Below are 22307 nucleotides of genomic sequence, written 5' to 3'. Positions count from 1 at the left end.
AAACTCATCTTGAAGGCACTAGAACTATTCTTAGTAATTTAATGAGTCATAGAAACTGAAATGCCAGCCTTGGGGGGCTTTGATCCTACTGCTTATCAGGGATCATAATCATAAGGGAAATAGACAGTTTCTCTCCATGCATTTTCCCCCCTGTGTGTGTACCATCTATTTAGATGATCTGTTCAAATGATAGATTGGCATGAGTTCAGAATTCAAGGAAACTTTGATGACTGAATTTTTGTCACACCTGGTATTTTAAAAACATGCAACCTTGAAAATATTGGTGGAAAATAACAGTGACTATACATTCTCATTAACCCAAGATGTACCAGCCATCTGTTCCTCCATTGGTCTGATGCCTGTATTGTCTGTACCTGCAGAACAATTGCCCTTTGGAGATGAAAGATCTGTGTGGTGTTGGTTTCAACCTAATCACTGGTGGCTAATGGCTCCCATATTTGTGGGGCACTCAACTGTAAAGGAGTTAAATAACATGCCTATCTTGGCGTGATGGATTTAGCACCTTCGACAACTCCATTATTGTTTGAACTAAAACCCCGAGTAGATTCACTGGCCTGACTTATATAGAAATCACCAGCCACCACTAATTTTAACTATGGCCAATGTTGCCTTACTTCTGTGGCAATTTTAGCCACAGCTGGAAGTAGTGGTGGTTCATGGAATCAAAGGGCCTGTACAGACAGGCCAAAATAAAGCTGCTTCAGGTCACTTTGGAGGTATGCTGTATCAATGATACATGCGTCCTAAGAGGCCAGAAGCTATGTCAAAGCCACATTCCAGTCCTAAGGACTGGAGCGCAGCTTTGGTGCAGCTTCTGGCCTCTTAGGACGCATGCATAATTGAACAGCATACTTCCAAAGTGACACGAAGCAGCTTTATTTTGGCCTTTCTTTATGGGCCCATAGTTAAAGAAGAGCTGGGGGTTTACCCTGAGGATGGAGAGATGGAATTCAGGAAGCAAATGTTCTTGTGGTGGATTCTGAGGGGCTCCCAGGCCAACTCAGTCTTCCATCCTTATTTAAGTCAGTAAAATGAGTACCCAGCTTGTTGGGGGCAATTGGGTTACACGTTGTAAACTGCTTAGATTGCTTAGTTCAGTAGGAAGCAGTATAGAAATGTAAATGTTATTGCTATTGTTAATTTTTGTGTGGTTGTGTTTTGGTCCTGTGCCAAAATTACTTCACTGACTTGCATATTAAGTGCCATGCCTTGTAGGGGTGGGGGGCATTTGCCACTCTGCGTCAGGTAGCAAGATGCCTTTGGCCAGTCCTGACTGAGGCAGAAACTAATAGGATCATCTTAAGCAGGTGACCATCACTAATGGCTTTGCTACACATTTTCTCCTTCCACATGAATATTTCCAATTATTTTTGCATAATCACTTCCATAAACAAACATGTGAGCCAGAACCAGATTATTAGAAGTACAGACGGCTTTAACATTCATGGTCGGAGGGGGACTTTACATTCAATTCAACTTCCATGGGAACTCTCACTAGCTGTAGCTGTTGACTTGCTTCCTTTCTGTCCACTTCTGTAAGTGTGTGTGTGTGTGTGTGTGTGTGTGTGTGTTGTTTATGCTGGGGAAGAATATATTTATGACAAATAGCCTTCAGTTCTTCATCTTTAAATATGGCAGTAATTATGATGATAGGGAGATGCCAGTACTGACATAAGGCCTTTAAAAAACACTTCCATGCCACAATTTTCAAAGAAGTACCAGTGTTAGTCTCTTGTAGCATAAAAAGGAGTAAGGGATGGGGAAAGGAATGTGGCAGCACCTTTAAGATTGATTGGAGCTTTTATTTTTGCATGAGGTTTCGTGAATATAAACTCACTTCTTTGGATCCTTAGAGTGATAATAAATGCTCAGGTAGAAAGTATATGTACACAGTTTTGGGAGTGGGGATGGAATGTAATAGGGTTCAGAAGGATGCAGATCCTTGCCATAAATTTTCAAAGAGCTGCATAGAGAAATAAAGGTCTTTTGGTTCTTTATACTGCCCAGTTAATGTTGATGTGTGAAAGCAGTAAATCTCCTTACTAAAAGTCAGTTCCTTGGGTGAGAAGTTTCCTTTTGTTATAGTAGCAAGGATTCTTGTATTAATATATGTTGTATGCACGAAGCCATTGTCTATATTCATACCTCTCTTAATGGACTCAAATTTGTAAATATAATTCAATTCATATGTTTCCCTTTCTAGTCTCCCTTTGCTATTTTTCCATATGCTTTATACATTTATTATCACCCTGTAAGCATCTGAAGAAGTGTGTACACTGTTGTATTAGCATCTCCAAGGTTTTGTCAAGAAATGTTAGAATTTACAGAACTAGAAGCAACCAAGTTAAAAGTAGTAATATTGCAGCATAAATAAAAATCCTAGTGTGTGTGGTTGTTGTTCTGGTTGTTAAAATCTTTTTAAACTGGAATCTTTATCTTTATTAATTTTATCATCATTCAAATTTATAAATCATTTTATTGTTCTTCAAAAGTATGGATGGATGGATGGATGGATGGATAATGTGCCTAGATTAAAAAAATCTTAGAGTATGTACTAAGAATCTAACAGAGAATACCAAGGAATTTTAGTTATCTAAATGGCTAATTTAGTATCTGTATTGAAACTACTTTGATATTACAGAGATGAAATCAGGAGGAGCAATTTGTCAGGAGAGTCTGTATATGTGTGTGTGTACACACACACACACACACACACGGAATTGAAAGACTCTTTGATGTTTAAGAAGTGTTGATGATATTTAGGTTCCAAAGATTTTCCCTGTAACTCTTATGTCTGTGGGTATTGTGATCAAAATAGTACAACATTCTTTATGTGTTTCTGTATCTCTCTTTCTCTCTCTGTATCCCCCCTCTCTCTGTATCACTCTCTCTCTCTCTGTGTGTATGTGGGTGTTAGAGATGGAGAAAGACCAAGATTTGAAGGTGCTTTTGAATACATTTCAGAGCTCCTGCTTTAAACATATTGGGATTTGCACATGTGGTTCACAGAACCTTCTTAGAGCTGTTTAGTTACCTTATTTCACAGTGCACTTTATGAGCTGGACAAGTCTTGAAGCTGACCTGCACATGTATTTTAACACAGAAAATAGTAATTCCCTGATTTTATCTTCATATTGAGTTGCTTTTTTCTCAGTGTGGCAGATGCACACACACACACACACACACACACACACACACACACACACAGACACATGAATGTACCAGTAAATCTCCTTTGTCCACATTGTTACAGAAAGCAGTTCCTGTGGTGTCTTTTGCTTCTGCTCTGGTATCTGTCACTTGAGGGAGTCCTGGCTTGCCAGCTGTGTTGTGCCTTGTCAGAAAAGACTGCAAGGTGGTGTCAGTGACTGGAATAGAGACAGTGGTATTTTTGCCTTGATTACTTAGCTGGCTGCTCTTGCTCCTGGTGCTGGGTGTCTCGCCACCCCCGCCCCCCAACTGCTGCAGAGGGGCCAGAGTCCATTCGCTGGGAATGAGCTGCTATTAGGGAAAGTGAAACAGGCAGAGAAGGAGAGATCAAAGTATCTAGAATTAAATAAAGAGAGCTGCAGCACCAAACATTCCTCTAATACATCAGTTCTGGTGGGAAAATAATACAAAGCCCTCTCGAAAAGGCTGCCTTCTGGGCATTTGTTTTGTTTGCCTCTGCCAACTGCTGCTGGGGAAGCGAGCACGAGGGTGTGTATGTACATTTTGTAAAACAGCACAATTAATATTTGCCACCTCTACCACCAAGACGATTTCTTGCCATGGTGAAAGAAAAAGGTAATTCAAACGTATATCTCTTCTAAGTTGCAATTGAAATGGCTTGGCAATTATTGTGTCAGTGGTGTTTGTTTTCTCTGTGTTACTTGGTTTCTGTAGCTTTCTTCTTCTTTTGCTCATTTAAAAAATATCCGCTGGCTTTTAATGAGTCATTTGCTTAATAATAATAATAATAATAATAATAATAATAAAATTTGATTTATATTTCCTGCCTCTCCCTGCGGATCGAGGTGGGATTACAACCGATAAAAGCCAAATGATACAATTACACAACCCATACTACATAAAATAATCAATTAAAACACACCAAGATGCAAGTATATCCAAGGTAGTGGATCTCGAATTAAAAGTCTTATGTTCTATTTGTTCCTTAAAACCGTATAGATTGTTTTTAGAAAGGTAGTTTTGTTGTGGCTGCTTTTAACAGCTTGTTATTTAACTGTCTGTTTCAGTGGACAGTGACACCTTGGCATTGTAATATGAAATATAATAAAGCCATAGTAGAATAAAGCCATATTTTAGAAATGTCTTTTTTTGGAATTGCTCCAGAAAAATCAGTGGCAAAACTGAACTTTTTTGCCTCAAGCCTACTGCAGTTAATTTTAAGTTTGTTCTGGAGAAGTGCTCCTGACATAGATAATTATGAATACTTGAGTCACTTGCCCATAGACTTCTGTATGCAAACTGTACAGATTTGCACTAGATATCTGTGGGGGAATTGCTCATTTTAGGAAGGTTTCCTCAGAGCCCCTTTCCTGAATTAATATGCAAAACATATTATGATGCAAAACTTTTGAGTTGGTATCATGGTTTGATGATTTAACAGGATCCTTATATATTTCCCCCATCCCCCTGCACTTGGAAAACGTTAACATCCCGAGACTCTGCTCAATTCTGACACAGGGAATATGTGAGTGTTGTGTTTATTAAATAGACTGGCTTATGATGCAAAGAGTTATGGTTGAACTGCTGTCAAGTTGACTTCAACTCATAGCAATCTTACAAATGAGAGAGTCACCCTGTCATCTTCTGGCTCCTGGTCAATTATGTTGAATAATGCAAAGCTATTTTTACATTATCTTTAAATTCTTCAGGGATGTTCTTCAGGTTCTGTTTTAGCATCATGGTTGCTTTAGTGTTGTTCTTTAGCTTTACTCTGATTTTTTATATTAGACGTTCATGGGCTGTGCCACAATCTGCTCCTGGTCTCCTTTTTGCAGAGAGAACGAATCTTCTCCATCTTCTACCTCCAATTATGTATTCTATTCCATTTCTTTATTTGCCCTCAGGTGATGTCCAGGTATACAGTTTGCTTTCCAATTGCCTATGATTAACAAGAAGTCCTGTTTTAGCATGTGATCAATTTCCTCCTGGACTAGAATAGAATCTTTCTGTTTCTACTTCTGCCTCTGTAGTTGGAACATAAACTGGGACTATGGATATATTGATAGGGTTTCCCAGAGTCTTATTGATATGATTCAGTTAGACTTTGCATTATACCCTTTGACATCTCTCCTCACTATTAATGCCATTCCATTTCTTCTTAGATTTTAATTTATTGAGTAAAACTCTATGTAATTATCTGACCCAAAATGTCCTATTCCTGTCCATTTTAGCTCACTCCTCCCAAGTATTACAATGTTTATATGCTCCATTCTGGTTTTACTGTGTTTAGTTTCTCCCAATTCGTGCTTCTCATGTTCCACGTTCCTATAATATGTTTTGTGTAGCTTTGGACTTTTCTTTCACCTCTTAGCATGTCAGCAGCTGAATGTTTTTTGGTTTGGGTTGTTGAATCATTAGCTACCACACTATTCACAGTTGTTCTCTGTTGTACTCCAGGAGGTCACTGAGTGCCATCCGACCTGGGAGTTTCATCTTTTGACAAGATATCTTAGTTTTTGAAGACAAACACATTGGTTATCTTTCTCAAATATTCTCAAATGCTGGTGCTTCCTGTAACTTGTAGTGAACAGAAGTTGTTTATGTTTCCAGTAATAGACTGAACAGCTTTTAGCCAGAGGCTTCACCCACCAAGACACTATACATACTAAGGCTGCATTCCTGCAGGAAATCGGTGAGATTTAATGCCATGTAAACATGGATTGTGCTGACAGAAGGGCACCCACCCAGATTGCCATCCCATTCATCTCACCATTTATTTCCTAGTTTTTCTTTCCAGGCCAGATATCCATTCATCTCACTGGCCCTTGCAGAAATAATCTCATGGAAAGCAAATTAACTGAGCAGTCATAAAACTGTGGCCCTTATTTCAGGTAGAAAAACATAGTCCAGATAAGGTATAAACCACTTAATAACAGTTTCTCTTCGAGTTAGAAGTCTTTGTTATTTTCAAGCAACAGATTCGGTTTGACAGATGTTCAGATACCCTTAAAAGGCACTGGTCAAATATGTGATCCTCATGCCATAATTTCATACATTTATATGCACAGCCTGTTCACTCAGATATTTATTTTTTGTATTATATTTGTATTATGTCCTGCTATATGTAGGAACAAACAACAACTAGAAAAATAACTTCTGTGTTTGGCTTGCACCAGTCTGTACTTGTCTTCTCAGTATCTGCCTGTCAGCAGAGAGTTAGAACCTTCACCAAGGAATGTAACAAGAGTGTTCCAGTGGGCATTCCAGCCTGGCAATGCTTTCCAGTTACGTGACCAACCTGAGTGAACAGTAATTGCTTCTCTAGAGGAGTACAGAATCTGTGTTTCTGTGGTCAAGGAACAATATATCAACATGATAATGCCGTTACACTTGCTTATACTGAAACTCATTTGCCAATTTAATCCCTATTCCCATCGGTTTGGACCAAAGGAAGGGCAAGTTGGCTTTTTTGGATTATAACTCCCAGAATTCTCCAACCTTCCTGGCCAATGGGAATTGTAGTCCTCAGTAATTTTTCCATGGTGTAGTTTGGCGAGAATTTTCTTTCAGCTCATTCACGTTTCGTTCAAAGTCAGTAAATACTTTTTGCTATCAGCAAACCTGGCTAGCTCACCAGTCATAACTACAGGTCCTTTATGAGCAAATTAAAAACCACTGGGCTAATTCAGATCTGAAGGTGGTAAAAAGCTCTGAGGGGCTTAGCTAGCATTCTATTTCAGACAACTGTTCATCTGAGGGAGAAAAAACCTTTTAGAATCCTCTGTAGTGTTTGAAAGTTATTTGATAGGCAGACTGGATGCGGGCACTGCAATTTTGAAAAACTGAGTAGGAAACTGAAGAAGTGGTGACTGCACTACTTTCTCCTTCTTACACAAGGTCATTTCCAGTTGTATCAGTAAATCTGGGAAGGCCTGCCTGCTGTCCACCGTTTGAAGTGCTGATCTTAGCAAACAGATAAGCCAACCATGCTTGGTTCATCAGCATTTTCTCACCAAGATTAGCTTGCTTACAATGCAGACATAAAGTGAATGCAAAGTTAACGTTGTTTCAGGTGAAGATTGAATTCCCAGTTAATTCACTCTCTGTCTAATGAGTAGCAACTGTGAGTCTACCGTTAGGGAAAGTGAGGGGGTTTCCTTTGGTGTAAGGTCCTGGGACCCTTTCATACTACGCAATTCTAGCATGTGGTTCCACTTTAACTCCCATGGCAACATCCTATGGAAACTTGGGATTTGCAGTTTAGAGAATGATATTTATCTCAGCCAGAGAGCTCTAGTGCTTCATCAAGCATTTTTAAAATACTTTACAATAAAAATGTAAAATCAATTAAAGTCATCTTGATAAAACAGTATAAAATTAACACAAAACATACAAAAATTGAAACCATAACTAAACTACTAACCCTAAGGTTCTCTATGATGCATCCATGGCAATTCCAGCAGAATCACAGTGCTATGATTGTGTAATGGGAAAGGGGGCAGTAATGAAATGTTGGTAATGGCGCTATAGATGCTGTATGGCCAGGTGCAGTGGGTGATATCCCACTGCAAATGATAAAGAACAATTCAGCCATCATGCAGATGGGATTTGAACATGGAGTGGTGGAGGGGTGGCAGTTTATCCTTCACTTTAAGCTGCAATTTGTCTTAAGCTGGCTCTGAATTTGTGGGTGGGAGAAGCTTCCGCCTGGAGCATTGGTAGGATTGTGATCAGATTGATTAAATGAGCAATTGCCTTCAACCTAGCAAGATAACAACTGGTCATTGGGGATGTATCTGGAATACTGAGAACACCTGCAAGAGGGCGGAGGCTGAATTTATGTATCATCTTATTTGAGTTTATTTCTTGAGGGGGAGCCTTGGAGATAGTTCTTTTTTAATCATGCCGGTTAATACCAATTCAAATGCATATGGGACTGTTTGGTTAAAAGCATTTATTGCATTGAAATCCTCTGCATCAGGGATTACATTTCTACCTTCTCATTGATTACTATATTTCTGACACACAAAGTGTATATGTGTATACATATTTGTTTCTTGGCAAGTTCTTGGTTGACCCAAGAACAGATTGTACCATCTGTCTTCTTTTGTAGTGCTTTTCCTGTTATTTTCTTGCTAGTACCAGAAATGGGAGAAAAGTAGTTCCCTGTATTTTTGGATTGTTTTATGAACAGTGAAATACTTGGCCTGGGAACCAACATAGCCCACCTAATGTTGCATTTGCCATACAAGTAATAGAATAATGTCCAGGACTAAGAACACTTACCATAGCAGGACAATGAGACAGTGGTTGGTCTCTGGAGCTGCTATTGCAGATTTCAGCACCAGTAGCAATGCAGGGGCTTGGTGAGGGTAGGATGTATGGGGCTTATAAGTTGCCAGCATTTGCAGCCAAAGAGGAATGGTATAGAGTGGATGATGGTAGCCATTGGCCACTGTAGTTGCATATGCAAGTAATATCCAATGTTTGGGAATAACCAATTAAATTTTAATTGGACTAATGAAGTTAAGTAAGTCAATTTTTCAGTCTTGATTCCCACCCTTTGCCCAAAGAGACTATGCAGGTTAACAGCACTTGCTGTTCATTCCTGTGATGCACTTAATGCAAGATGGCACCTTGGTGATAATATAGGGTCTCAAGAAGAAGTGAATAGTTGGAGAGTACATGAGAAATTAAGATAGTGGGGACTGAACTTGGGATCCTTGGCTCACACGTGCAAAATCTGTGTTCTCACATTAACCTTCTCAGGCCATGCTTTTCAGTGTGTGGTAGAGAAGAGGACTCATGACAGAACTGAGAGAGAAGAACAGAAGTATACCTACGTAATTTTTCATTATTTTCATATATTGTAAATTGCTATAATTCTACATGGGGACAATGAGCATATTTAAAAGACAAATAACACAGGAAGTTAACATTACTGTGTTACACAGTAACAATGACATGTAACTCTTATTGGTACCTAGATGACCTTACATTGAAAATAAAGAAATAAAGTTGAAAATTTTGTCTGTTTATCTTAATATGAATACTGGTTTTAGGCTGATGTATGGTCTTAGCTCCGTTATTACCGTAGGTCTGCGCATTTAAGCTGATGGTTTTGAAAACAGCTTTTTCATAATGATATGTAATCATATTGATAGAACCCAATTCAGAAAATGTTGGTCACACATAGATGACCCTGAAATAAATGAAAGTTGAGTATGACTGATCTTAATTGGATCAGAGCCAAACGGATCAGTTGCAATAGTTCACTAGTCTGGCATCTGTTTCAAGGAAGAATTTTTACATTGCCTCTGACACTGATTAACACATGTGAATCATAGGTAGCCTGGAGTCAAACTACACAATATAGGAGACTCTTGATCAGGTTGTTTGTTTATTTTTCTGATTTAGATATAGCTGAGCCAGAGAGGTGCAGTTCTATTAGGACACCAGTAGGAATAATGAACCCCTCTTGAAGACTTTGGACCAAATTCCCAGCAGCACTAGTCAGCATAGCCAGTGGTGAGGGATGCTGGGATCTGGGTTCCAACAGGATCTTGAGGTCTATGTGATTTCTGTCAGTGGATTACAGATAGCTAGATAGATAGACAGACAGACAGACAGACAGACAGCTATCTTTTCATCAGCATGGCTTGGAAAAGCATTCGAATTGGGGAAATTGTGAAGGAAGTATTTTTTTTAAAAAAAACCTTCAACAGTACAGTGTCCTCAGTCTATTTTTGACACCTCTTTCTGCTTCTATAGCTAAAAATAAAGCCAGAAGGGTTATCATTTGTAGCCTGACCCTTGGGATAAGTGAATATAGTAGAGTAGTATGAACTATACTTTAGCCTCACCGAGAAATAATAATAATACAATAAACAGTTTGCAAGAAGAAATTTCTAGCTTTTAGGAAATATGTGTGGGTCACTAGAAGTATGTAGAAGTCACTCATGGTGTGAATTTCTATTCCCTGTAGTGATCTCCAGCAATATGCTTGCATCGTGAAAACCTGGACTAAGGTTCTGCCCCCTCAATTTTAAACTATTTGTCTACTTGATCTCAGTAGAGTTTAGTGTTTCAAAGTTCAGCTTATTCAGTAGAAAATTACCAGAGATAGATCACAGGTATATTTCCCCCAAAATCAATAAAATGTTTATTTCTAAAATATTTTAATATAATTGTTCTATGATGTTCAGCTTACCTTTCCTGTTTATCTTGCCCTCTTTAACTACCTTTAGTTCCATGTTTTCTTCAAGGCATATGTTTCTGAGCACAACTTCATGCCAGTGAAATAACTCTGTAGAACAGAGATATGCTGATGTGCCAGGTATTATGTACAGATAAGCAAGCAGAGCAAGGGTCTCTCAGTAACTGTAGTATTGGAAAAAGTGTCAGAAACAAAGTAAATCAATAGAGGGCAGGCAATTTGTATTCTGTAGCTATGCCAAGACTACACATTGTTATTTATCAAATGGAATTTTGCCAAGTATATCATATGATGAGACTGAGGGATCTTTCACACTACACATTATAGCACTATGATTCCACTGCCTTATCTGCATTCTAGGGAATTCTGGGTGTTTGATGAGGTGTTACAGCTCTCTGGCTGAAAATTCTAAATGCCTCTCCCTAAACGGCAAATCTCTGAATTTCATGGGATGGAATATGGCAGTTAAAGTATATAACAGTGTAATGTAAAAAGACAAATAAGGTGGTCACATAATCTAGAAAGAGACAATAATTGTGTATTGGGAAGTTGGAAATGGGAATGTTCTGATATGTGTGATTTATCCATGATTAGTTTGTATACATTTCAGGAGTGTCTTTAATAGCAAAGAAATTCTTGGTAGCATGGATATTTCTGCGGGGAAAAATAGTGGGTTTTCCCATTTTAAACTTTTAAAAGAACAAGATATTATAAAAGACATGTGATTCTACCTCAAAACCCTACATTTCCTCCCACAATGGCTATTATAGTTGCTCCTTTGGATCCAAAGACTTCGGGTTACAAATTTATCATTTGCAGATCGTCACACCCCATGCTTTAAAATGGCTGAGGCATGCATGTTTACATTGCTGCCATTTAATAATATATGACATGATTATTTACATTTTTCCACATGCTTGTGGCTCCCAGAACCAAACCCCTATGGATCCAAAGGGCCAACTGTATTACAAAATGCATATTATTACACAGTATCATTATGCTGATTAACTTTCTTGATTGCTGTTTGTGTGGTAGGAAGATAGATAGATAGATAGATAGATAGATAGATAGATAGTGAAGTGGTGTCATTTTACACACCCTGAAGAGCAGGGCTTCCCCTGAAAGTCTTAATATGTTGTACAGGGGGACAAGTACCCAAAGATATGTCTCAAGGTTACCTTATTTACAACTTGGTGAAGGCTCAAGTTTCAAATACGATGAGTTTTCACCACAGTTCTCTCATTTATTTTTTATTTTTAGCTTACCTTACACTTTCAGTGTATAATTGCCTTAGAGGTCAGTTTGACCTGTGATGCATATGATATGTGTAAAGAAATTTTAAAAATGCATTGCACAACCAGTGAGGAGATGGTGTATGATAGCAAGGACATGACCAAAGCACATTTAACATTTTTACAAAGAGTATGACAAAGACACAATATCAGAATGAAGGGCTATTAGGAAAAGTGTGCATTATCTTTAAGAAATTTAATTGGATAATAAGCATTTCTGCAAAGAAGTCAGTCACATTTACACATAAAGTTAAACCATAATTTAGTATTGCATGCATGACAGAGTGAGCCAGAGTGGCATAGTGGTTTGAGTGTGATGATGACTCTGAAAACTAGGGTTCGATTCTCAGCTTGGCTATGGAACCCATTGGGTGACTTTTGTCACATGCTCTCTGCCTCAGGGGAAGGTAATGGCAAACCTCCTCTGAACAAATCTTGTCAAGAAAACCCTATGATAGGTTTGCCTTAGGGTTGCCACAAGTTGGAAACAACTCAAAGGCACACAACAACAACAACGCATGACAAATAAGGAGCCTGTGTGAAACATTCAGCTTACATGTTCCTCATCTCATTCTTCTAATATGACCTAGAGAAGGAATGCACTCGTATTTATTTTGGCTAACATTCCTGGGGTCTTGTTATTGGTTTCTTTATCAATAGACTAGAACTGAAGTGGGCAACATATGGCCTTTATGTCAATAGCCTTTTCTTTAAATAACAAGTAAATACCATAAAGGTACCAGAGCTCATCTGATCTTGGTAGTTAAGCAGGGTCAGCCCTGGTTAGTTCTTGGATGGGGGACCAAGTATCAGTTGCTGTAGTCTTGATTTCAGAAAAAGGAACTGGTAAAATCACCTCTGAGTATTCCTTGCCTAAAGAAACCCTATGAAATTATTTGGGTTGCTGAAGGAACATACACACATACATTTTAAGCCCTGCTTTTGGAGTTATAGTGTTTATATTTTAGCTACCTTTAAGCCACTGTTCCCATTTAATGCTGATTAGAATAAGAATAAGGTTTTCCTCCTTAACTCAAGAGAGCTTTACCTTCAGGCCACAGCCCTGATGTTAATAGCATCTTTTGTTTGTAGCACAATGGGCTATATCCATTTTTAGATGTCTGTGTGCACAACAGCAAAAAACAGCATGGGTCAGGGTTGATCTGCCCTTCCCATGGGAGCCCCTGCAAGCACTCCGAAATCCTGCTCCAGAGGGATGGGAATCCCTCTGGAACCACTTCTGAGGCACTTTCTAAGGCTCCTAGCAGGAAGCAAAAGGAAGAAATCTCCATGATGTGCATTAGCATCATATTTGATTCTGCTGCTTTTGCATATATATACTGAAAAGACATTGATTGACTGATTTGCTGTTCTACTAGAAGGATATGATTCAAGGTACATATTATGAACTGCAGGTTGTCATACTATGCCTTAACAGTGTTTTACTTTTACTTTTACTGAATGGCCTGTCCTGCATTTAAAAATTGGAAAGGGTGATATTTCTAAGACTGAAGAAAGTGTTAGAACTGTAGTATTCGTAATGTTGTACGTTAATATACCTAATGTTGTTTAGGGGACATAATTGCACATACACAGGGAATAGAAATAAATGATCTGTCTCGTCTTGTGAAATTGTACTCTTAATGAGTATCTTATAGGTTACAGGTACACCTTAAAATACTTGCTTTCTTTAAAATGAAGGCTTCAAAGCTTTGTTTTCTCATTAGAAAAGTAGTCTTCCTTGAACAAGTATAATATCCCCAGGCAAATAATTGCTCTTCAGATCCCTTCCAGAAATATGCCTCTCAACATCTCTTAGGTGATAATGTTCAACCAGATGTAACTAGGGAACTGTCAAATCAATGATCTCTAAACTGTCTTGATAGCCCTTTTGGCTGAAGGTTGTTATAAATGCTCTAAATAAATAAAATAATAAATAGTTTTAACCCATGTTTGTTGCTCTGGGTAGAATATGTTGTGTTGCAGGTTGCCCAAGATCCTGCTGAAAGGATCTAGTTCCTGATATTAACCCTTATGTGCCCAGGGCTAAATACCTTAAGGGCACCAGATCCTGCATGATCTTGGAAGTTAAGCAGCAACAGCCCTGATTAGTACTTGGATGGGAACTAGCCAATGAATGGTCCTGTAGGCTATGGTCCAAAACACACCAGAGAAATAATCCAGTTTGAGACCAGTGATGGGAAATACAATGGCTTGCATGATCCTCACTTAATTGTTCAGAGGTATATCTTTACACTTATGCTCTTGTCCAGTTCTTTCATAGCTACCCTTCCCATTCCTAGTCTTCTTGTTTCTTGACTGCAGCCTTCATTCTGATCAATATTTGATCCAAGGTATGGGAACTCTTTGACTGTTTCAGTTTCCTGTTATTGACTATTCTTGTAGAACTTCTGTAGTCATTTTTGTTTTCTTAATATTCAGTGTTAAGCCTACCGTGGCACTTTCTTCCTTGACTTTCTTTAGTAATTGTTCCAGGTCTTTGTTGGTTTCTGCAAGTAGTTTTGTGTTGTCTGCATATCTTACGTTCTTGATGTTCCTTCCTCCTCTCTTCACTCCTCCTCTCTTCACTCCGCAGCTAGGTCTGTTTTCCGTATAATATTTTCTGCCTGTAGGTTGAATAAATAGTATGAAGCCTTGCCTGATATCTTTGCTGATTGCCCCTCTGCTTTGCCATATTCAGTTCTCATAGCCTCCTCTTGCCCTGAGTAGAGATTACACAGCAGGACCAGGGCCCAGATCCTTGCAGCCTGTGCCACTGCCAACAACAAGAATAGCCACAGGGCTGGATACCATGTGGCTGGAGGGTGAGAAAAGGGGCCAGCCAGATCCTTGCTGCCACCACTGCAATGAACCAACATAGCCAGAGGGATGGAGATTACATAGAGTCCACTGCATCTGGATCACCACTGCCACTTGTGAGACCACCTGCTTCCTTGCTGCTGGAAATCAACGCAGCCTGGAGAGCATGACTGAGGCCACAAAGAAGAGAACCTGGGGAGAGGGAGACTGGTGAAGCAAGGAAGCAAGACTGGACATGAAATGGGAGAACTCAGAAAGGGAAGGAGTGGGAGGGAATAGAGGGAGGAAATCGGGATTGTATCCCAAAGTGAGTAAAAATAACAACAATACAGCAATGATACTGGTGAGGACTAAAAGAACCTTTAAAATCTCAAAGATTTAGCTGTATTTTATCTTTTGTAGCATAAAAGGGAAGAAGGGAGGGAGGAAGAAAAAAAAGAATGTAGCAGCACATTTAAGATTAACTGGCTTTTGTTTCCTCCTTTTTAAAATTTCACTTTGGCCTGTTACAGACAGCCAAAATAAAGCTGCTTCGAGTCACAGTGGAGGTATGGTGTTTCAATGATGCAAGTGTCCTAAGAGTCCAGAAGCCACACCAAAGCCATGCTCCAGTCTGGAGCATGGCTTTGGTGCGACTTCTAGACTCTTAGGACGCATGCATCATTGAAACACCATACCTCCACTGTGACTCGAAGCAGCTTTATTTTGGCTGTCTGTAACAGGCCTGTGTTTCCTTTTTGTATTGCTCTCTGCCTCTCCTTTCTGCTGAATGCAAGGTCACCTCTGGCATTAGGAAGCTTTGTCATGTAATATATATTTCCAGTGGGGTAAAGGTTTTCAGCTATTAGCTTCTTTCTGAAGGAGCTGGAGCCAGCTGCATGTCAAATTACAGGGCAATGGTGACTTCAGCTGGTTCTGCCATTGTTGCTATCAGAGAGACTGGCAGAGAGGGGATTATGAGAAACACATAAGAGACAAAAATGTTAATATATATTAGAGGTACACCCCCCTCCAATGCCCTGTCCCTAGAATTTATTTGTACTGTACTGTCCTTGGAGTTTATTTTCCTTCAGTACAGCAGCATCTTATCAGTGCCAGTGAAGAGTCTATCTCTAATATATGGCAAGGACAGGAACAGAAGGAAGAGTCAAAGGGATTGTGTGAAATTGTTATGTCTAAGGAAGGGGCTGTGAACTTGGTCTGGCAAATAAAATGTTGCTATTAAAACTTAGCATGAATAATTTGGTAGTCTAGTCTTCCCCAACTAATTGCATTCTGGATGTGACAAGCCCTATCATTTCTACCTAGTTGACTGGGGAATTGCAGAATGAGCTCAGACTTGCTAGAAAGGTTTAAAAAAAAAAGGGGGGGGGGCTTTATGGATTATTTCCATAGTAATAGGATGAACAAGAAATGGAGAAGATGGCAAAATGCTAACATGGGACAAAGAAAAGACAAAATTCTTCAACACTTTCTTTGCCTTGGTCTTTTTCCAAAAGGAGAATGGTGCTCAACCTGGGGAAAATGGAGCAGATGATTTGGTAAGGGAAATGCAGCACAGAATAAGTAATGAGGTAGTGTAGGAATACTTGGCTACTCTAGATGAATTTGTCTCCAGGGCCAGATGAATTACATCTAAGAGTATTGGAAGAATTGACAGGAGTAATATCAAATTTATGGGCAATTATCTTTGAGAACTTCTGGAGAAGTGTCAGCCGGTGGAAGAGGGCAAATGCCGCCATCTTTAGAAAGAAGAAAAAGAGAGAACCCAAATAATTACTGCCCAATCAGCCTGACATCAATACCAGGAAAGATTCTAGAGCAGATCATTAAACAGACAGTCTGTAAGCCCTTAGAAAGTAATGCAATGATCACTAAAAGTCAACATGGGTTGGTCAAAAGCAGGTCATGCCAAACTAATCTTACCTCTTTTTTTGATAAGATTACAAGCTTGCTAGATTAAAGGAATGCTGTGAATGTAGCATGTCTTGATATCAGTAAGGCCTTTGACAGGTTTCCATACTATTCTTGCAAACAAGCTGGTAAAATGTGGGCTAGACAATGTTATTGTTAGGTGGATCTGTAATAGGTTGACTGATTGAACCCAAGGGATGCACACCAATGGTTCCTCTTCATCCTAGAGAGAAGTAACTAGTGGGGTACCACAGTGTTTTGTACTGGGCCCAGTACTACTCAGTGTCTTTATAAATAACTTAGGGGCTCTACACACCACCCCTTTTTGTGCCAGATTGGGGCCGTGGTAACCTCATGCTGTGCCCCTGATTCAGACTTCCGAGGTCGCAAATAGGAGCCACAAAAAGCAGTTCCTTTTTGTGCTCTCAAAAGGGCATCATAGCTATGGTGGCACAGCTGTATGGGGCCCCTTCAGTGCTGAGTCATCTGGACACAGCACTGGAACAGTCCATGATGCTGCATGCTGCCTGGAGTGGCGCTTGGGATCAGGGCACCCTGGGGTGGGGGTAGAGTCAGGCGTTCATTGTCAGTATGCTGTGCTCCGACTCTGCCTCCTGGCCGGCCTTTTAGGCTGGTCTGTAAAGGGCCTCAGATGTAAATTTACAGTGCTTTATAAATAAAGGTTAATAATAATAATAATAATAATAATATGATGATGATGATGATGATGATGATGATGATGATGATGATGAAGTAGAGGGCATGCTTATCAAAGTTGCAGATGACAACAAATTAGGATGGTTAGCTAACTCCCCAGAAGACAAGATCAGAATTTAAAATGACCTTAGTAGATTAGAAAACTGGGCCAAAACTAACAAAATAAATTTCAACAGGAGAAATGTAAGATACTTCACTTAGGGAGAAAAAAAAAAGGAAAGCACAGAAATAGGATGGGTGACACCTGACTTGACAACAGTACATGTCAAAGTTATATAGCAGTCCTAACAGACCATGGGCTGAACATGAGTCAGCAACATGATGTGGCAGCTAAGAATGCCAATGCAATTCTAGGCTGCATCAATAGGAATATAGTGTTTAGATTAAGCAATGTAATAGTACCACTCTATTCTGCTTTGGTCAGACCTCACCTGGAACATTGTGTCTAATACTGGAGACCATAATTCAAGGAGGATATTGAAATGTATGCAGGAGAGAGAACGTATGCAGGAGAGAGAAACCAAAATGGTAAAAGATTTGGAAACCATTCTCTATGAGGAGTGGCTTAGGGAGTTGGGTAAGTTTAGCCTGGAGAAGAGCCAGTTAAGAGATGACATGATAGCCATGTTTAAATATTTGAAAAAATGTCATATTGAAGATGAAGAAAGCTTGTTTTCTGCTGCTTCAATGAAAGGAGATTCCACCTCAACATTAGGAAGAACTTCCTGATGGAAAGAGCTGTTTGACAGTGGTATAAACTGTCTTGAAATGTGGTAGAGTCTCCTATGAAGGCATTTAAACAGAGGCTGGATGGCTATCTGTTGGGAGTGCTTTGCTTGTGCATGACAGGGACTTGGACTGGATGGCGCTTGTGGGGGTTTTCCAGGTCTTTGAGTCTATTATTCTAATGCTGGTTGGGGATGATTAGAATAGCAGTCCATAATCTGTGAAGGGTGAAAAAACGAGGAGGACTAGGTCTCATGGTTGCAGAGAAAATGTGAAAAAAATGCAACAGTAGGAAATAATATCTGAGCAATAGCAGTATGTTAGATGTAGCTTTCAAAGATCATATTGATGCATTTACTGATTATGTCAAGACTTCTGTGGGGAAAAATCTGATAGTGTGTGTGGTTACTAATAAACTCTTTTACTCCTGAAGTCTGTAGGAATAATTTAGTACTGCACAGGAAACTCATTTTTACCACAGTTAGTGAATTTTGAAGGTATGTGCTGATACATTCAGGGAAAAACAATTTCTTTTCTTAGTATGAAAATACTTGCATGCTCCTTTGAGTATCATCCATGCCCATTTCAGATGACTAAATTACAGTTGAGCCTGTGAGAAATAGCTGGTCATGAAAAGGACACTATTGATCATGAAATCAGCACTTCTAGGACCTACCCCCTAGATCTCTGTTATCTTACTGCTTCTCTTTTTTTCAATTTCTTTTTTATGTCTGGAACATTCTGATTGCCCTGCTTCTTTTGATACCATTGGCAGATCTGATGTGGTAATTCATAGACAGGACTGTCATAACTTCTGGAGCCATCCTTAGGCTGTTTCGTTTGCTTTACAGTCCCTAAGGCTTGTGCATCATAGGTCCAGACAGCTTTGTGGAGATGTTTGAATTGGAATTCAAAATGATACTTGTTAAATTGAGCTGTTTTGTCTGGATAGGAAGTGACATTTTGTTTGTGTGGATTGGATAAATCTGTTTTCTTCACCTTTTGATGATAATAAAGAGATGGCACATACTATTTATAGATGTAACCAAGGTACAATCCTGGCTTGGCCAAGTAAACCCACTGGTTGACCTTGGGCAAGTCATACTCTCATAGCCTCAATGGCAAACCACCTATGAAGTAATTTTCCCAGAGAACCGCATGATATGTTTGCCCTAGGGTTGCCATGAGTTGGAAATAACATGAAAGCACACAACAACAACAACAAGAATTACCACTTGCAGGTTCCATCACTGACTTATGCCATATGTCCTGCTTGGAAAGCTGGAGACCATAAATAAAAAATGCCTTGTCTCATGGCCTATTTACTGTTATACTTAGCTCCATTCTGTTTCCAGACTGGCATTTCCCCCTGTTTTACATGACGTATGTGAATGTGACATCTAGAGATCAATCCTAACATCTGTGATTTATTGCCTAAAATATAATACTGAACACTCAAATATCTTTCAGTAGAGAGAGTATGTGAACAGCTGGAATCCATTATGGATGGGGATCCATAAGCTCCATACAAAGAGTATTTTGAGGCAAATGAATGTGATGACAGAACCATTGCTTTTAATGCCAATCCATTTTATTTGTATAATTCGTTCATGTAATTACTGCATTCAGAGGGGATTCACAACACACACACAAGTGCACAAGTGCATATTATTTACTATTCTATTATCTTCTGTGACCATATGCATTTTGTAGATTTTTGTGCTGTTTCAAAAAACCTGCTAAACCTGTTTGACCAAAGATATAGGCCCAATAAGCATGGTCACCCCAGAGGCAACAGCGCCTCTATTGTAACTGGTTTAACTGGCTCTACTGACTTAAACTTGATTGTCTGGATCCATTGGCTGAGCTTTTACTTTTTCACCATTTTTGTATGATTCTAAATTTTCCATTGATAAAGAAATCTCTGTCACTAATAAGTAATTAGTATCTTCAATACAGAACACTACAAATAAATGGTTCTTTGTAGGACTGTCAGTTAGGTCTTTATTGGGGATCAGTTCAGATGATGCTAGTAATAGATGATAATGTTGTTGAATGAACAATATTTCTGACTGTTGATAAAATGAGATGAATTTTTGCCTAGTCTCTTAGTAATCCAGTTTGATATTCCATGGCTATATCAATATGGCTTGATGAACAATTAATAGGTTATTGTAGGACAAAGCTTGTTTTCTGCTACTTCAGAGAACAGGGCCCGGAACAATGGATGCAAGCTACAGGAAAAGAGATTCCACCTAAACATTAGAATGGACTTCCTGGCAATAAGGGCTGTTCAACAGTGGAACACATTCCCTCGAAATGTAGTGGAGTCTCCTTCTTTGGAGGTCTTTAAACAGAGGCTTGATGGCCGTCTGTCGGGGATGCTTTAATTGAGAGTTCCCGCATGGCAAGGGGTTGGACTGAATGGCCCTTGTGGTGTCTTCCAACTCTATGATTCTACGATTCTATTATTGTTTCTTCACATTTTGTGCAGTCATGACATTAAGTTGCAGAATAAGCAACAGAAAGCTACTGTGATTTAGTGCATTCATGTCCAGTCCGTGGGTTGTGGTCAACATCTGGCAGTCTGCTAAAATGGGTCACGCCAGCTGCATCATGATAACCTTTTATTGACAGGAAGAGAAAGAAGAGATGATGAAACGCCATATAAACAGAAAGTACAAAAGAGCAGAAAAATGGACAAAAGAACAAAGAATGTATAAAAGAGAACATTTGTTTTTATTTAAATGCAAATCTCATTTTGAGGGTGAGGCTGACAATGGGGATAGAACATTTGAAAGCTACAGTTTATTTTGGGTAGATGATTAGACCTGTGTATGGGACTGCAGAAATAATTCATTTTGGCATTGCTTTAACTGCCCTGGCTGGGGAACCCTGGTAGTTGTATATTGTGGCACCAGAACACTCTGACAGAGATGGTTAAATGTCTCACAAAACTACAGTTCCTAGAATTCCATAGCACTGAGTCATGGCAGTTAAAAGTGGTGTCAAGCCGGATTATTACTCCAGTATGGATACAGCTTGGAAGAGTTGGGTCAAGCATCCTCCACCATAGGCTTGTGTGGCTTTAGGCAAGCTCTTAGGAAGATTCTGAAGACAGAAATACTAGACATATGTACCAAGATGAATTAAATAATATTTGAGTAATCCATGTGACTTCAAGACTGCTTATTACAAAATGTATAGCACTCAAGTGGGACATACAAAACACTTTGTGAGATCTTCAGTACAGTTATTGCAGTACATCCATGTCACAAAGGGTTGGTTGAAAGCCACTGAGATCTACCACTAATATAGTTTTTTGAGCTCAGAAGAGTGCCTCATAATGCTTGTTGTTTTCATGTATGCAGGATCCTGAGGGATTCTTTCGTTTGTAACATTTTGTAAATGAATGGCCACTACCTTCTTGTCTACCCCTTTCAGAAATACAGTTCTACCTCAGTTACCAGTGAAACGCAGTAGTCTTTCTGGAGAAAGCTATTAACTAAACTCTTGTACTCCATAAATAGAACTTCATTTCTTAAAGATTAGGAAGAGTTCACCAAAGGCTGTGTGCTGCTGAGGTCTTATTTAGAAATAATTGCTAATTAAAATATTAAGGGACATTCCCTTCAGTGTTCTCTGTACTCATGGATTAAATAACAAGGCACTCAAAATAGAAAACCAGAAACCTATCAGGAATGGGGTGGGGGAGAACACATTTCATGTTCTTATACAATATTTAAAATAGGAAGCTATTACAGTCTTTTACTATTTGTTTCTATAAAACACTACTGATATCAGTTATATATAGGGCTTGTACAATTATTATAAAATAGAACAATGATATGGTAAAAGTGCACATATCTGAAAACAGATGAATACAACACATTAAAAACAGAGAAGTAAATACAAAAGTTAACATATAGGCACAGTTCAAAGTAAATCTGAAAAAATGTGAAGGAGGGGAATTGAGCTAAAACCAGACAAGATATAACAGGCATTAAAACTATCAACATGTAGTAGAGTTTGAAATAGCAACTGGTGTAGGGAAATCAAAGTTTATATCTTTATTTTACTTACAGTACTCTCAGTATATATAGTGTTTTCTCTTTTAAATAAAGTGTGGATATTTGATTTTTTTTCTTGCTGAAAAATATTTTCATAAAAATCAAGTAATGGACAAACTACAAAAGAAAAAGGAGGGCTAATTCAAAACATGAATCATTAGAGTGTGAAATAATGTATTTATCAATTTAAGCATGATTTAGGCAAAAGCATATGACTTTCAGCGGGAATGAATTAGGCACGTGCTAACTATGTGGTTTGCACCTCCTTAAACAAGATCCAGAAAACGTCTACAAACAAAACTCCACCAATAACATTTATGGCTTCTTTTAGCTGAAGTACATATGAATAATGAGTTGGGT

The 22307-nt window shown here is 38.9% G+C and overlaps 1 protein-coding gene across 26 annotated transcripts in view; it reads left to right on the top strand.

Annotated features, from left to right (window-relative positions):
- Positions 1-22307, top strand: part of ABLIM1 (actin binding LIM protein 1) — a 295489-nt gene that overhangs the window by 114127 nt on the left and 159055 nt on the right. The window contains exon 1 of one of the 26 annotated variants that reach the window (XM_089509973.1): positions 3749-3807. The exons of the other annotated variants lie outside the window; for them this stretch is intronic. Within the exon in view, the coding sequence (XP_089366099.1) occupies positions 3792-3807 (16 nt within the window). The 5' untranslated portion in view covers positions 3749-3791. Of the gene's footprint in view, positions 1-3748; positions 3808-22307 lie in introns of those variants that run through there. 26 annotated transcript variants of the gene reach the window in all.

Source organism: Sceloporus occidentalis, unplaced genomic scaffold, assembly GCF_023333645.1.
Source record: "Sceloporus occidentalis isolate IW3139 unplaced genomic scaffold, rSceOcc1.0.p SCAF_2, whole genome shotgun sequence".
In the NCBI taxonomy this organism is placed as follows: Eukaryota; Metazoa; Chordata; class Lepidosauria; order Squamata; family Phrynosomatidae; genus Sceloporus; species Sceloporus occidentalis.
This window is presented reverse-complemented; position numbering and strand designations above follow the sequence as displayed.